The following is a 17,430-nucleotide window of genomic DNA, read 5'->3' as shown; positions in this document are numbered from 1 at the left end:
GTAACGCGTTGCCAAAAATAGCTCATGAATATTAATTTATTATGTCTTAATTACACGTCAGCTTTAGAAAAAAACGTCTCGGATCAAAGTCCAAAGTTAAAGTTAGGGTTAAGTTTCATCTATGGTTTGTTTAGAAGATTTTCTGTTATATCAGTCGGGTATGTCAAGTAAATAGAACTACCAGCTAAATATATTCAATAGTGTTACAGAAATCTTACTGTTTTATTGGTAGCTTGCTAAACTCTATCAGGTTATGTGGCCCAGCATCAATAAAACTAGTTAAGAGCAGTGAAGTATATTTATCTCGGTATAAAATAAAGTGAAATATGAAGTGTTTTTTTTTCTGTCAATTGTAAAAATGGAAGTTTCAGGATCAAAAATGAATGTAGAGCGCTTTGATGGAAATAATTTTCGTCAATGGAGGTTCCAAATTAAATGTGCATTACGAGCAAAGGGTATAGACATTATTTCGAATTATAAGAAATTGAAAATTTAGAGGAGAATGGAATGAAACGTGACGGCGATGGCGAGATAGTTTATAGAAGAAATGGCTGCAACAGTTGCTGCAATGGATTACAGCAAATTGCGCTACTTGAAAATTGCGAGAATGCTAAGCAAATTATGGATAAGCTTGAATCGATTTATGAGCAAAAGTCCGAATTCAACAAAATGTTGGTCCATGAGAGATTCTATAACTACAAGATGAATCGGTCAGATGGTGTAGCACAACATATTTCTAAAGTCGAGAGCCTGGCACAACAGCTTAAGGATAGTGGTGAAACAATAACCGAGACTGCTATTATTACTAAAATTATTAGTACTTTACCACCAAAGTACCGTTCCCTAAGACAGGCGTGGATGTCGCTTGAGAAAACTCAGCAAACAATTCACAACCTTACTGCTCGACTCATGGATGAAGAAGCCAGTCAGTTACACTTTTATAGGCACCCTCTCATATCCATGCGACATCTGGCCAGGCGGGTGCAGCGGCGGCCTCCGCTGAGAGCAACAAACGGCGTAAATACGCAGCCCTTGGTGAGGCTTGTATATTTACGCCTTTTGGTGTAGAAACTCTGGGGCCTTGGGGGCCAGAGGCAAAACAGCTCTTCCGCCAGCTATCTTCTCGGCTGGTAGATACCTCAAGGGATCGGCGAGCTGGTGCTTACCTTGCACAACGCATCAGCCTAGCTATCCAGAGAGGTAATGCTGCCAGCCTCCTAGGAACGGCCCCCCAAAGCAGCAGCCTTGAAGACATTTTCTATTTAGTATAAGTTTTGTAAGTAGTAAGTAGATAGTAGTTGTATTTTTTTAAATTTTGTATGTGTTATAACTCTGTGCTTTTCTGTTAATAAATCAAATACTATTATGTAAATTGTATTTAAAAATTTCGATTTATAACGGAGTGGGATATCGGTAAACCTTTTATGATTCAATACGAAATTATGATTTAAGATTTGCTCATTTGTCTAAGTTCATTATTAACATTTAGACAATTATTAGCCAATTAAATTTATGCATTGGTATTTACGTACGTGCATGCGTGCTTGCTCGTTTGTGGTGTGTGTGCGTGTGTGTGTGGGTGCGTGTGTATGTTATTTTTCAGGCTAAATTATTTTGGTGGATTTAAATAAATTTTTGTCTGTAGGTAGCTGGATTTCGGGAATAACACATAGGTGGTTTTATTTTGATATTCCCACGGGATCGTTAAACCCCGCAAACTCAACCACTAAGTCTAGCTTTACCAGATGTCCAGCTACTGACATACCAAAAAAGAGTGAAAGAGTAATAAATAGAATCCGTGGGAATTTCCAAAAAATGCACCGTAATTAACTTTGCGTTAAAAACAAATTGCCAAATTTCACAACTCTAAAGTCAGTGGTAGAAAATTCGAGATTTTATTCCAATCCCGTTATAATATCGGGATTAAAAGATGTTTACGCGTTATTACAGATGTTCAGCTTTCTACATACCAAATTTTATTCAAATCCGTCCACTCGTTTCGGCTAAAAGGCGTAGAGGTAACAAACACACAATCTCATAAACGTTCGCATCTTTCTATATACAAAAAATAATCGTAAAATGTGCTGCTAAGCGCAAAACTCGGGAACGACTGGTCCAATTTCGCTAATTCTTTTTTTGTTGTGTTCGTTACTGTCAGAAGAAGGTTTTTATGGAAGAAAATACAGAAAAAATACAACGGGGGTGAAGCCGCGGGCAACAGTTAGTTTATAATAAATATTATTTAGTGAGATTCAGTCATAATAACATCACTAAAAGCAAACGCGAAAAAAAAACTGTAAGTAATGGCGACGCTCATTTGTTTACGTTTGTTGAGAAAATCTGTGACTAATTTGCTTTTCCTGAATTTGGTTTGTCTATTGTTTAACCAACTTAATGCGTCAACTAAAAGCAACGCCTTCCGTTTGGTCGGACTCTGTACTAAATGGTTAATGACTTCGTAGATTTGGCCACCTTGTGATTTCCTTGTAGAGTTGTTTGGACAAAAAACGCTACACGGGATCATATAAAATGTTGGCTCGCTGGGGTCTGATCACAATCCACTCATCCTTCGCCGAGTTCGGATATTAAATTATTAACTTAAAGTTTTAGTGGTTATATTAAAAATGGCCTACTATTTGTACACCGTGTTGTGTGTGGCTTTATTCGCCGTTTCGATAAATAATTGCTCCGTAAGTATTTTTATAATTTTGAGTTCTTATTTTGAAAACGCAAGTTAACTAGGATGTAATGCCCTAAGAAAACGCACGGGTCTTAATTTTTTCTCCATTACAGTCCAAGTGCTGTAATGTTTTTTTCCTTACACAACTCCACATACAGTTCAGGTTCAACTTCAAGCAGAGTTTTTACCTAATTACTACCTACCTCAAATCGAAATGAAAACTTTTGATTCAATTTCGTTCATACAGAATTTTTATTGCAATTTAAGTATATTTTGCGTCAACTCAGTACATAATAGATATAATAATTTCTTAGCAGCACAATTAAAAGTTTTTATTTTGATTCCACAACTAGACATTTATTTATTTATTTTATTGTCAAGTTATGTATATACCAATATAATTTATAGGGTGCTACATTGATAAAAGTCAGTCCATGATACCCTGTAAGGGTACAATAATTAATAAATAACTAAAAGCCGGCCAAGAGCGTGTCGGACACGCCCGAAATAGGGTTCCGTAGCCATTACGAAAAAATTAAGTGATATTTTTCTAAGGATTTCGTATTTTGTACGGAATATTCCAAGTTTAGGTATATTTTATAGTTATAGTTTTCCTTATAAGTTCTATATACTTACTACCATCCTGAATTTTTTCAAAATTTTCTACGCACCGGTTTAGATTTTAGAGGGGGGACGCTCGATTTTAATGAAAATTTGCACTTTAAAGTTGAATATTTTGCAAGCAAATCACTGAATCGAAAAATCGTCTTAGCAACCCCCTAATGGTTTTGAAAGACCTACGATACCCACCACTACAAGGTTGGAAGAGAAAAAAAATACCCCCACTTTTCGTCTATAAATTTTCATTTTTTTTATTGTATCATTTTGTCGGCATAGTTTACATATATATTCGTGCAAAATTACAGCTTTCTAGCATTGATAGTCCCTGAGCAAAGCCGCGGAAGGACAGACAGACAGACATGGCGAAACTATAAGGGTTCCGTTTTTGCCATTTTGGCTACGGAACCCTAAACATCTAAGATTACATAACTATCAAAATACAATATGGAATAAATTACATTAAATTATAGTCAAGTATACCTACTGATATTATAGAATTAATTGATTGATAGTATTCTATTATCAAAATCTGGCTACCTATTTAAAAAAAATATAAATTTTGTTTCAAATACATTTAGTAATTTTACTGTTAAAAAATTATACAGTTTTACTGTTAAAAAAATAATATCCGTCTTTGCTGTTTCTCACTTCTCTCTCTTTGGAAAGGACAATGGAATCGGAATTCATACAGCCTTTTTTTTGCCTTTTATAATCTGTGGAATAAGAGCCCGCCATCCGTCATAGTTATTTATGTGAGTGAAATCACACTTTGGTTTTATAGATAGGTAAAACACCGTATTTAAGTTTTCCACCATTGTAATGATAACAATTTTCAAAATAACTAATAAATACTTTTACTACGTGTTTGTATTTAATTAGTTACTACATCTAAATGGCTGCCTGGAAAAGATAGCTTTTAAGCGATAAGACCGCCTATTGTCTATCCTGCATTTTGTCTTTATGTGTCAACTTATTGAATATAAATAATTTTTTTTTTTTTTTTGAATAAATAATATACTTAATTGTTTTTGTATTTGTAAAAGAGTAGAGCATATATCTTGATTGATGCTACTATACCAGTTAAACCTATTCTGATCATAATTTTCGATATTTAAGGCATTGTCAGAGGAGAAGAAGGCTGAAATTAAGGAGAAACTCAAGGCTCACGTTGCGGAATGTGGACCACAGTATGGCATCACAACTGAAATCTTGAAAGAATTCAAAGCCCAGGACAAGCAGCCCGATGACTCTAACAAATGCTTCTTCGCGTGCATGTTCAAGAAGATCGGCCTGGTAAGTAAAAAAAACTTGTTCAGAATATTCTCTTTGGATCTCTGGTCTGCATGTAATTTTTAATTTAGCGGCGCAATTTACACGTGTTTACTGGTTTATGCCCATTAAACCCAATCGAAATACGTCACAAATAATAGACGCGTATAAGCTAAATCGTTGCAAGTTTGGGCGAAAATCTATTTTAGAATTAGTTAGTTTCTTGGGTAAAAACATATATTCTATTTAGTCCTTTAGTTAGGTAGTCAGAAAATATTTGACACGTTTTTTTCACGCTTTTATCAATCAAACAAAGAAGACTTTTTAGGAAATTAGCCCATTTTCTTACCACTCAAAGAACTGATAACCGTTCGAGGAGAACGGTATTCGAGTGGCGACTAGAAGATAAAGAAAACTATCGGTAAATCACCATTAGATGAGCCGCTTGTTATAATAAAAAAATCAAGCTCTATACTACGAAGTGCAAAATTCAAACTTCGTATCTTGCCGTCCGAGATGCGAACTTCGATTTTCGAATTTCGTAGTAGCCACCCAGGTAGCCAGGCTAGCGAGTTGTCGTTCTAAGGGGGAGGCTTCTGTTTAACAATCTTCCAGTCCAGCTGATGATTTACTCAATAAGGCTTGTGGGTAACTAGGGGAAATTGTACGGATTTAGACCAGTTGAAGCCATAAAACTTATTTTTATTCCTTCGTCTAATTTATTATTCAACTTTTACAAGCGGTCGATTTTAATAACTACTTTTTTATAATTTTTCTGAATCATGCTTGTAGTAATGTATATTATGATAGCATCATTATGTTCGTTTTTTTAGATGGACAGCAAAGGCATGTACTCTGAGGATGTCGCTATCCAAAAGCTTTCCCAGTACGCTGATGAGTCAAAACTCGAAGATGCAAAGGCGGCAGCTAAAGCTTGCTCTTCTGGTAAGTGTTTAATAAGATCAAGTAATATTAAAAATTTGATTTTGTTAAAATATTTTTTTATGAAGATTGGACTTAGGTTTCGACAAAAGAGCTCTAACTACACGCTTAATATTAGACTACTTTCTGTGAAATCTATCTGGCAGCCATAAGAGGCAGAGACACCTCAAATTTATCGAAATAATTTTCACTAATCTTATTTTCTTCCTACTTCCGATTCTCTAGGAATGTAAGATAAAAAATACCATTATTATCTTTTAATTTACATTTTATATACTTTACCGACTTTGTTTACAATATGGAAACAAAATAGAAACAGTCGAACATAGAAATATTTGCCGGTGAAATTACTGGCACTTGAGGTATCCCATCTTAGGCCTCTAGGTTGGTAACGCATCTGCAATCCCCCTGGTGTTGCAGGACCTATCTATGGGCGGTGGTGATCTCTTATCATCAGGAGACCTACTTGCTCGTTTGCCATCCAGTTAAATAAAAAAAAATAGAAAGTCCTTTTCGTTTAACCAATACGGCCACTTAGATATTAACTCGAAGAATGTTTGATTTAGTCACATCGCTGTCGCGTTGCCATCGCCTTACCAGTGCGGCCTCGGCCTAAGTTTTAGCTGTAAGACATACAAACATTTCTTTTATTACAGTGAACCAAGAAACTGTGAGCGACCTTGACGCTGGATGCGACAGGGCCAAGCTGCTGTTTGCCTGCATCAAGCAACAGAAAGAACTGGTATGAACTAGAAATGAATTATAAACAATTACTTAGCTCCCCTGCGACCTAACAGTAAAACTGGTATGCTGACACTTTTATTTAATACCTTTAAACGAGCAATACTTAAATAAATATGATCAGAATCTTGGAAACGGCTCTAAAGATTTCGATGAAATTTGGTATGTAGGGGTTTTCGGGGATGAAAAATCGATCTAGCTTGGTCTCTGGGAAATTGCTGGTTACCGAAGTTTAGCCCGAGCGGAGCTTAGGCGCCAGATATTCATGTATTTGTACGTAAACCTCTCGAAAAGTGTGTGATCATATCAATTACTATGGAAAAATTGGAAGCACTTCTAGCGTCGCGTATAAGCAACAATCTACTCTTGTATTTGACACAAAAATGCAAACGCTTTTAAAATTGTCACTATTTACTGGCCACATGTTGGAAAAAAAACCTAGACTCAATTTTAAGGTACAAATTGAATTACTTATCTGTGAATCGTAAAAGTTTTAATGTCGTTCGCATAAAGTGTAGTATTGTTTGATCTGATTCGCAGATAAGTTGTTCAGTCTGTAATTAAAATACTTACATACATTTCAAAATGTATGGAACTATCAAGCTTTAAAGAAAAATATTCGTTTGAAATCTAGCACTATCAACAAGGAGTTCTACGTGCCGTATCTTAGTCAACATCGACATTGACGGTATTGACTAAATGATCAGCATGCCACCTTTTACTAAATTTTAGTTGAATTGAACATTATTTTGTCTTTATTTGTCACTGACATTTATTTGCCCTTAGCGGACCGAACGCGTTAGGGTTTCGCAGTAAAAATTACCAAACTTTAAGTTTTGTAGTTTCGCGATACCTATCTATTTGCCAGTTCACGTTTTAATTCAGGCTAGAATACTGTACAGTACAATTTACACTGTTAATGTCGCTCGGGAATCTTCGGTTTTGTTCGTTTTTTTGAAGATTCAAATGAGAAAGAAAAAGAAAAGCGATCTTCTTTCTTCTTCTATTTTGTGTTCCAAGCGATATTAGCAAACTAGTTTACGTATTTTGGTATGAAATCTTGGAGAATTTAAATGCAATTTTTGTTTCAGTTTGGATTTACTGTTTAAGCTGACCAGGTGCTGGGTGTTGAACTGAAAAGATGTATTTCTACTTGTGTATCATGATGGCGTTTGAATTTGTAATTTTAGTTTGTTGATAATAAATAATGTGATTCGCAATTGAGTATTTGTTTTTTGGTCGTACTTTTTCTTGCTTTATGTAGAAAACACGTGACTACTTTTGAGCACCGTAGTTCATTATCTGCTAATAATTCTTTTTTTTTCAATAAAAATCGACTTCCAGCGTATTTTGAAATAAAATAAATTTGGAAATATTTGCTTGTTGTGTTACACATGTTAAATTAATCAATAGTGTGAATCTTGAGAACAATCGTATTTTATTACAAGCTTTTATTTAACTTGCGTGTTGATTTGAAATATTTGGGTCAAAACTTGCAAATCTTTACATCTACCCCTAATAATCGGATAGAGTTAAAATTTGATATACTTATAGATGGAGAACAAATGTCAATGCAAGTACAGTCAGCAAAAAAAGCTTACTTACATACATATATTTTTATTTTAACAGAAAAAGTGTTATATTCGTTAAATGCAAGAGACATCCCTCCATAATAACGAATTTAAAAGGATACGATCACAGCTTGGTAGTTTAAAAAGTTGACGAAAAATAGTAGAACAAAACTTAATAATGTTGTATACTTTCCATATTATTATTATTTATTAGTACGAAACCCTATACTAGGTACGCTTGGTCCGTCACGTACTTGACCAATTTTTGTTTAAATAACATTAAACATCGTAATAATTTTATTTATTGTAAGGAAGTACATTTAACACAATAACAATGAGATACATACATTATAACTCATAGTATGCCGTACGATCGATATCAGCAGTAGGTAGGTAGGCAGTAGGTAATTTTTGATCTTTGGCAATATCGGACGAGGAATATCAGCAGTAAGTCCATTTTGAATGGGAAAATCAGACTAGGAGTATTAGCACTAGTTCAATTTATATGGCAAAATCAGATTGAGGATATTAGCAGTCCTCCAATTTAAATGATAAAATCAGTCTAAGGATAACAGCCGTACCAAGTCTTTAAATGGGAAAATCAGTCTGGGAATAAAGGCTGTAAGTACAATTTTAATGGCAAAATTAGTCTATGGATAACAGTAGTAAGTTCAATTTTAGTACAATATCAGTCTAGATATATTATAACAGGAGTAAGCCCAGTTTAAATGGAAAATAACCTAACCATAAAAATTTCATTTGTAGCTTTTGCTGACTGTACTTTTTGTTAACTGTACTTGCATTGTCACCCAAACTACATTTGCATACCAAATTTCAAGTCGATGCTATTAATCGTTGAAGAGTTCCGTTCTGCGGAGACGATCCTGGCTGTCACTATTAGATTATTGTACTGTCACGCGATTTACATAAGTATTCCAAATTTCAAGTCAAGCTGGCTACTGGAAGTTGGTCAAATTGAACTTGCAAGATTTGATTACAGACAGACTGACAGACGGACAACGGGACAGGTGAAACTAAATAAAAGCTTATAAAAACAGCAGCCGTAAATCCAATTTAAATGGCACAATCAGTCTAGGGATAATAGGAGCAAGTCAAATTTTAATGGCAACATCAGATTTACTGCCAGTATTGCTAGCAGTGTTGAGGGCGGTATGAATTAACTTAGTTGAACCTTGCATAGCATCCAAATTAATCTTAATGATCAATTAATTGATCCTTATTCCCTGCCTGTACAAATGACAGCGTATTATGTCATCGTCAAACAACAATATACAACAGCACAATGGCTCTACCAGTGGTTCAAAAAGATAACCAACTTCAAGATCTTACCTTAGTGTATGTATGTCAACTCTTTATTGTACTTACATAAAATATTTAAAATAAAAATAAAGAATATAATTGCAATTTGCACATACGTTTGACAAGGGACTGGGTTAAAAATGGTTAAAATTGGTATAACGTATTTTGTGAATGGCCTCTAATAAACCACTCCATCTGTTACAGCTAACGTAGTTAAGACAAGACAATTTATAAATAATAGATTTAGAAAGGGAGGAGGATGAGGATGTGAAAGCTACGCTACGAAACTATATGACCGTTTCCACTAATGCTAAGCTATGTTGCCGTTCGAGGAAGACGCGCTATAAAGATGCGCAGCAGCGAGGCAGCTGTGCGAGGAAGCTGCGCAGCTCGAGTAGACGCACGCATCCAGAGCACGCATCCACAGCACGCATCCAGAGAACGCATCCAGAGCACGCATCCACAGCACGCATCCAGAGCACGCATCCACAGCACGCATCCAGAGAACGCATCCAGAGCACGCATCCACAGCACGCATCATCAAAAATTATAGCTTAGTTGAACCCGTTACCACCAGTGCCATGCTACGTGGACCAATGAATATGATTGGTGGATATCAAACACATCCATAGCAACGTAGCGTAGCACATCTCTGGTCGAAAGGCACCCTAAAAGTGGGTGAAAACTTTCAAGATTTAAGTAACCCGAATAAACAAACAGCAGGGCTACTACGAAACTCGAAACTCGAAGTTCGTGTCGTGCGGTCCCTCTGACACTTATACTATTTAATACGAGAGCGAGAGGGACGGTATAATACGAACTTCGAGTTTCGTAGTAGCCCTGCACAGCTCCGACCTAAATGCGTCCTGCTGCTGGGCACATGCCTCCTATTAGAACGAGTGGGTTTAAGCTGTAGCTCTTCACATCTGTATGCTGATTTCTTCACAAGGATTTCACTGTAATTTGCATGTAGATTCCAAAAAACGCAGAGGTGCGAGCCACGACCCTTTACGAGACGATTAAGTCAAGTACTTAACTCGATTACCACGCTACGTTAAATAAAAGTTTGTAAAATAAGCAGACACTGGCAGACACTATGCTATGACATTACACGAGAACAGGATGCGACAACAGCGCTAACTAGCTGGAATAAAAATCGAATCATCATCAACATTATCTGCTTCTTCATAATAGCACCGCGAGCATTATTCTAGTTCGTGGTATAAGGCAGAATAATTGTTCATTACAAATGACTTAATAATAAGTATAATAACCGTGGTATATAAAATGTGGCTAAGGCCGACGGAGCACAGTGAGTCGAGTTTACTTGAGAGAAGCTTTTGCATTATCAAATAATGGCGAAATTAAGTATACTATTAGTTGTAATTATGTGCGCTGTCCTGAAAGAAAGTCACGTAAATATTCAATCTTTATTTTTTGATCTAAGTTTTAATTACGACTTTAATGTACTGAGATTGCATTTGAAATTTACGCAACTTGAAAACTTCAATGGAGTAAACTAATATTTACTAGCTGTTGCCCGCGACTCCGTCCGCATAGAATTCGTTTATCTATATCCCGTGGGAGCTATGCAATTATACGGGATAAAAACTATGCTATGTCATTTCTGTATAACGAATTTCATCTTAATCAGTTTAGCGGTTTAGACGTGATGGAGTAACAAACAAACAGACTTACAAGTTTTCGCATTCATAATAAAGTTTACAGTAGCGGGTTTATTTTTATGAGTTGTATAAATAACAGTAGGTAAGTACGCACAGTTGTGTGTGGGTAATTGATTTGTGGAGCTTCGGATGCTCTTCGCTCTTCCAAGATCTTATGCTCTCGTTCTTTACATTATACTACGCTCAACGTAATAATGGGAAAACCCTCTGCGTTGCCATGAAAGATGTGCGAGAACGCGTTGCGAGGAATGTTTTTGTCATGAACCAATAGAAACTCTTCATTTACCTGTTACTTTATGCTGGGTTAGCAGTTAATTCAGTTACCAACTCTTATCAACTCTAGTCTGCAGAAGTTTGAAAAAACATAGATGAGAAGTTTATCCGTTATTTTTTCAAGGCGTTGACAGAAGAAGAGCACAAGGAAATGCATCAGATCATGATGCCGCTTATCACAGAGTGCAGCGAGCAGCACGGCACCAAGCCAGATGACATCATCGCTGTGGAATCCAAGGATGTTGATGGGATGGACTCGTGCCTGATCGATTGCGTGTTCAAGAAGCTAGGCGTTGTGAGTATCGCCTAAATCGGGTAAACATAGCCGTTTCATTTGTATTTTTAAGTAAAATGGACGTTCTACGTCCTTGTCATATTTAAGTACAACAAAACAGAGACTGCACCACATTTATCCGTCAGTTAAATTTAATCAATGGATGGTGAAACAGGGAGTAATGTTTCACCATCCATTGATTTTTAACTGACGGATAAATGTGATGCAGTCTCTGTTTGTTTTGTTCGAATATACGGATACGGCATCACATTTATCCGTCAAATTAAATTAATCAATGTTTGGTGAAACAGCCCCCTAGTGTGTTAAGTATGTTATCTTTAATGTTAAGTCGAGCCTTTTGGTAGCAAATGAATCGTAGCACTTTGGAATGAAAATAGATTAAATTAAATAATTTTAGGTTAATGCGAAATTGTTTAAATGGTTACTCTTGATTTTATAATAATCGAATAGCAAGTCATCGTATTTTTCATTCTTCTTAGTTCCCAAATAAACTGTGATGAAAAGAATAGGTATCAATTTTGTTATTTTTAACCGATTTCCAAAAAAGGAGGTTTTTTATGTTTGTTACCTCAGAACTCCGTCATTTCCGAACCGATTAGATTTTTTTCCTTCATCTAGGAATGCTTTCAATTAGGTCCCATAAGCACCAAATCAGGATCTGATGATTGGATCCTAAGGAAATCGAAGGAACTCTTCAAATATTGTAGGGACACCTATGGTAATTTCGATAAATTTAGTAGCAACTCGTGCATTTGCTCTTGAAATCATCTTTTAGAGATGTGGAACTGATGATGAAGACTACATTTGACCAACAAAGCTACTACTCAATAACAAGTACCTACTTCACGGGTTGTATTTCAATTACTTTAACACAGTTGCTAAGCGATTTAGGCTCGTCGTAATGTATATGGTGAAATGGAAGGGGTGGTGAAGCACCAGGACTCCTCAATAATGAACGTCTCTTCATCGGAAAAAGCAATCTTTCGTAAAAGGTGTCGAGCAGTTGACATTAAACTATTTAATCTTAGATTATTTGCACTAAAAAGCGTGAAAAAAAACTTATAATTAAAAATTTTACCGACTACAAAAAACCATGAAAATATTTTTCTACCAGTCTGAAGTGAAAGCCTAATATATAAGTACTCGTACTCGTACTCGTATGTAGGTAAGGTAGACGACTATAGTTCCAATCCTGCTGGCTCGTGCTGAGGCACTGACTTCAGACTGGTAGAAAATTATTTTCATGGTTTTTTGTAGTCGGATCTATTTTTTGTTATATATTTTTTTGTAGATTGCGTACATCGCAACAGAAAGAGCGACAAGCAAGCATGTCAGTGTGTATATGTATAGTTTATTTACAAAAACACAATTAACTGACGAGTATTCGTATGTACTTAGTATTTGCATCTAATTCGCATTTAAACTAAGGTAACACCTAGTGCGTACCTTATTACATGACATGTTCTTGTGTGCGTGACCTTATCTCTGGTGGCACTACCTATACTACCCTGTTGTTCGCTAGTGACTTCATTTAACACAATAGTTTCTAATTTAATTTTCATTTAAACAGATAAATGACGATGGTATGTTCGTCGTGGAGAAATTTACCGAGAATATGAAAAAAATCATGAAAAAAGACGGAGACGCAGGGAAGGTTGACGATTTGGCGAAACATTGTGTATCAGGTAATAAAAAAAATGTTTTTTACATGATTCTGTTAAACTGGAAATCATCATTATCCCAGCCTAAACACGTCCTACTGCTGGGCACAGGCTTCTTCTTAAAATGAGAGAGCTTGGGCCGTAGTTCTCAAGCGGGCCCGTTGTGGATTGGGAACTTCACAAACACCATCAGGTTGTTACAGGTTTACTCACGATATTTTCCTACACTGTAAAGCTAATGGCAAATTTCAAGTGTAACTTCGCCCATGAATTTCGGAAAGTTCATCCGCTCGGGTTTGAAACCATGATCGTGAGGGTCGTGGTGGCCTAGTGGTTTAAAACCATGATCGCGAGGGTCGTGGTGGTCTAGTGGTTTGAGCTATGGTCTCTCAGGTAACTTGCAATGCTCGTATGCAATTGGATCGTGAGACGTTTCAGCCGCCATTTTTCGTGTGTTGCAAAATTTCAAGGATAATGCTCATGAACAAAACCATACAAGAAAAGTCAAAAAAAGGTGCACACAATCATCAAAAATAGTTGCATTCAAAATGTTTTTTCAAGTTTTTATTGAACTTGCCCATGTTGTTGTTGTTTTTTGTTTGGTCAAATCTTGCATGTTTATTTTGACCCACTTTCAGTGGGCAGATAGACTTAAAATTTGGTAAATATATATTATGTTAGTTGAATGACAATGCGAGTACAGTCAACAAAGAGAACAATCAGCAAAAAGTTTGTATTTTTTTTTAACAGAAACTTATTTTATCAGTAAACTGATATTAAATCTGTAAACATAAGTATTCTGTTCGTATACCGACGGGTCTCTAAATCAAATTTTGAATGCTAAAAGTTTACAAAAAATCGAATAACCATTTTGAATACACATTCTTAAGTAGACATTCCAATGTCATACAATTTCATGTACCTACGTGGTTGAGTCAAGAGACAACATATTGAATACAATAATAACAATAAACGTTGAATAAGTCGGTAACCTAGTGACTTAATCTTGCAAACAATTATTTCAGTAAACGACAAGGAGATAGACGACAAGTGTGGGAGGTCGAAGGCGCTGTTGGCGTGCTTGATGCAGCAAAAAGATGCGGTATGAGATTTCACTTGGATTCAAGTTATAATTTCTATATTTTTTCTGTGTATATACTCATGCTCTTATTTTTTGGACAAATATTTTCCCCAAAAGATTCGTTTCCCAGTTGTTTCATTTCATACGGACGAACGATTTTTTTTGAACCTGTGAGTACTTCAGGATTGAAAACTAACCTAATCTAAGTTACTGGGTTCTACAGGATAGTCCAGAAATATATCCTGAATAGTTTAGTTTCAGAAAAAAATATCGTTCGTTCCATATGAAACAGTTATATTCTCTGCATTCCTTCATCATTCAAAAGAGCCCTTTGTGGCCTACATACAGGATGAACGTTTTGATTTTACTTTGTTTCTTAATTTTGGCAGTAAAAGAGTAGTAAAGGTGCTACAGTTGCAACTCAAATTCGTTACACTATACATATACCTTAATTTTTATATTTCATTTGAAGAAGCTTTAAATTAACTTGTATTGTTGAATCTGTCATCTCCCAGGATAACAGGATCAAAGGAATTTGGGCACAAATTTGTGCCTCTGGGAGAGGACAGGTTAAGGGTCAAATTTTACAAGGCGGATTACCCCATTTCTTTTGTGATTGTCTTGAAATTTGATATGAATACTTTCAATAGCGAGTAGTACGCTCAATAAGAAGTACAATCAAGGACAATTAAGCTTATATATTAAAACTGTTTTTTTTTAATGCAAACATCATTATTCTTTCTTTCAGTTGGGCTTGTAAGCCAGAAATTCTACCACGATGGAAAAGAAAAGTTACTGTTGCTGTCTTAATATGAGCTGCTCTGGATAACTCGTAAAGAAACTAACAGTGTAATAATTTACCTACAAAGTTATAAGTTAACTGACATTAAAAAATTGCAATGTTACCATGTATTTATGTTAAGTGTCGTATTGTTAAAAAAACAAAAGAAAGAAAATATTTATTCAAGTCATATAGAAGAAATAAATCCTACTATTATGTATGATATATGCGAAAGTTTGCAAGTCTGTTTGTATGTTACCTAATCACGTCTAAGCCGCTGAACCGATTTACTTAGATGAAATTTAGTATAGGTACACATAGTGAGTCCAGGGGAACATATATATGATAGTAAAGATTTATCCCGGAAAATTGCATGGTTCCAGCGGGATAGCGATAAACGAATGCAACGCAACAGTCCGATGAAGTAAAGAAACAAGTTTCTAGCGAATGTCAAACGCGGACTCAGTGGCGGGCAACAGCTAGTAGTACTAGTAAAAATAATATACATTATCACAGTGCGGCATCGTTCGTCCCTTCGGACCATTAAGTTTTTCTTTATTCAAAATATACTATACTAGAAAAATGTAGAAAACTAATTAGCCATCTTTCTTGGCTATCATTCAAACTGTTTTCACTTGTGTTATGTATATTAACCGACGTAAAAAAACGGAGGAGGTTCTCAAGTAGACGCGTATATATATATTTTTTATGTATCATCATCATCATCATCATCCCAGCCCAATGGCTTGGGCCGTAGTTCCCACGCGGGCCCAGTGCGAATTGGGAACTTCACACATACCATTGAATTACTTCACAGGTGTGTGCAGGTTTCCTCACGATGTTTTCCTTTGCCGTAAAGCTTGTGGTAAACTTCAAATGTAATTACACACATGAATTTCGAAAAACAGAAGTGAGGGCCGGGATTTCAATCCACGAACCTCTGCTTGAGAGGCGTTAGGTCAAACCACTCGGCCACCACGGCTTTTAGTTTTTATGTATGAGCACGCATAACTTTTTGCATAGTAGTCCGATTTTGATAATTCTTTTTTTAATGGAAAGAAAGGCGATCCCATATAAATTTGGAAAATAAATCCAACCCTAAGTGTAGGAAAACAGGGGATGATTGATTGTTCGGGCACTGATTGTAATGTATGACCATAGGCATATATATATTTTTACAGTGCATTCCGATGTGGATAATTATTTTTTATTGAATAGGCTATACCTCGAAGTTGCTATCATATAAATTTGGAAAAAAATCTATCTCAAGGGTGGGAAAAAGTGTAAAATAAAAAAAAAAAACCAAAAAATTAAACCGCCGAAAAATCTGCAAGCAAAAAATAATAAGTAAAGATTTTTCAATCTTAATCTAAGTACTAGTGAGAAGTAGGTGCCTGAACACTAGCAATCAGGAGTGGACCTATAGTCGTCCACCTGATGGGCTTCTATAATTCCTCCTGGCTCGTGCTGAGGCACCGACTTACATAGTGCCCTGGAAGGCTTCAAACTAGTACCTAGATTAGGGTTAAATGAAAAAGGGTTAAGTATTATTTTTTGCTTTTTAGTTTTATTAGCGATTTAATTTTTTTGTTTATTTTTTTTTAGATTAATTTTGAATCACCGTGTATGACTTTTCTTATAAAAAGTCGATGATATCCATTTACAATCGATAATGACTTTTGAGTGGATTTCATGGCAGCGTGCTAAGTTTGCTGAACATAGCGTCACCGAGACGGCCTTCCTAATATATTTTTATTTATCAATTTTTTATTTCTTTAAGAAGGGCTTTAAGTAGGTAACTAAAAAAAACATGTTCACGATAGTACTTTTACGTGTGAGTAATTATTACATTTCACTGACTTTGGCCTGAGATTTTGCGAGTTCTATCGCAAAATTTTTATAAAATATATTATACTTATTTTTGATGAAAACACCATCAGGTCCTCACAAGGACTTTATAAAATTAAATAGAACTTAAATTAATTATTTTGTCGCTTGATGAAGAAGTTTCAGAAAGGGGTCGACTCGACTTAATTTACTTTGGCCGTTTTATAACCCCACAAAGCCACAGGTTAGAGCGTTTACCGCAAAAAGTCTGCGTTTGTCGCATCACGTCTTTTCAAGAGCACTCCCCTAGCGACCACAGCCAGTATCGGAATCCTTGGTGTTGAGTGAAGTCTAGTTCTGCGGCCATTTAGAGGATAAGGCTAAATTAGCCTCGAAGAAGCTCAGCGTGCTCAACAGATCGAGACAGTACTTCACTCCGTCCCACCGCCTTTAGCTTTATAAGGTGCAGGTTCGCCCACATATGGAATACTGCTCTCATCTGTGGGCAGGGGCTCCCCAGTACCAGCTTCTCCCTCAGGACGCATACAACGGCGAGTTACTCGAATAGTCGGCTGCCAACGAATTTCTGATAGACTTGACTCCTTGACGCTGCGTAGAGATGTAGTTTCACTGTGCATCCTCTATCGCATGTACCACGGAGAGTGCTTCGAGGAGTTGCTCGG

General features: G+C 36.1%; 2 protein-coding genes across 2 annotated transcripts; both read left to right on the top strand.

The window, feature by feature from the left end:
* The first annotated feature begins 2,548 nt into the window (after window positions 1–2,548).
* On the top strand, window positions 2,549–7,477 carry LOC141429612 (odorant-binding protein 10-like). Its single transcript, XM_074090012.1, has 5 exons — window positions 2,549–2,690; window positions 4,418–4,594; window positions 5,404–5,515; window positions 6,169–6,254; window positions 7,345–7,477. Exons 1-5 carry the CDS (start codon window positions 2,625–2,627, stop codon window positions 7,360–7,362), a joined length of 459 nt encoding a protein of 152 aa, XP_073946113.1. The 5' UTR covers window positions 2,549–2,624; the 3' UTR covers window positions 7,363–7,477.
* A 2,962-nt stretch (window positions 7,478–10,439) lies between these two features.
* On the top strand, window positions 10,440–15,044 carry LOC141429617 (uncharacterized). Its single transcript, XM_074090020.1, has 5 exons — window positions 10,440–10,559; window positions 11,227–11,397; window positions 12,968–13,082; window positions 14,084–14,160; window positions 14,888–15,044. Exons 1-5 carry the CDS (start codon window positions 10,500–10,502, stop codon window positions 14,897–14,899), a joined length of 435 nt encoding a protein of 144 aa, XP_073946121.1. The 5' UTR covers window positions 10,440–10,499; the 3' UTR covers window positions 14,900–15,044.
* The last annotated feature ends 2,386 nt before the right edge of the window (window positions 15,045–17,430 follow it).

The sequence above is a fragment of the Choristoneura fumiferana genome, chromosome 7 (assembly GCF_025370935.1).
Source record: "Choristoneura fumiferana chromosome 7, NRCan_CFum_1, whole genome shotgun sequence".
Taxonomy (NCBI): domain Eukaryota; kingdom Metazoa; phylum Arthropoda; class Insecta; order Lepidoptera; family Tortricidae; genus Choristoneura; species Choristoneura fumiferana.
This window is presented reverse-complemented; position numbering and strand designations above follow the sequence as displayed.

What these genes read in the sequence shown, in the direction of transcription:
- LOC141429612 (XM_074090012.1), top strand. Translation starts at nt 2,625, where the DNA reads ATGGCCTACTATTTGTACACCGTGTTGTGTGTGGCTTTATTCGCCGTT. An exon ending in TGTTCAAGAAGATCGGCCTG is followed by an intron (nt 4,595 to 5,403) that starts GTAAGTAAAAAA and finishes TCGTTTTTTTAG; the next exon opens with ATGGACAGCAAAGGCATGTA. An exon ending in AGCTAAAGCTTGCTCTTCTG is followed by an intron (nt 5,516 to 6,168) that starts GTAAGTGTTTAA and finishes CTTTTATTACAG; the next exon opens with TGAACCAAGAAACTGTGAGC.
- LOC141429617 (XM_074090020.1), top strand. Translation starts at nt 10,500, where the DNA reads ATGGCGAAATTAAGTATACTATTAGTTGTAATTATGTGCGCTGTCCTG. An exon ending in TGTTCAAGAAGCTAGGCGTT is followed by an intron (nt 11,398 to 12,967) that starts GTGAGTATCGCC and finishes TCATTTAAACAG; the next exon opens with ATAAATGACGATGGTATGTT. An exon ending in GGCGAAACATTGTGTATCAG is followed by an intron (nt 13,083 to 14,083) that starts GTAATAAAAAAA and finishes CAATTATTTCAG; the next exon opens with TAAACGACAAGGAGATAGAC.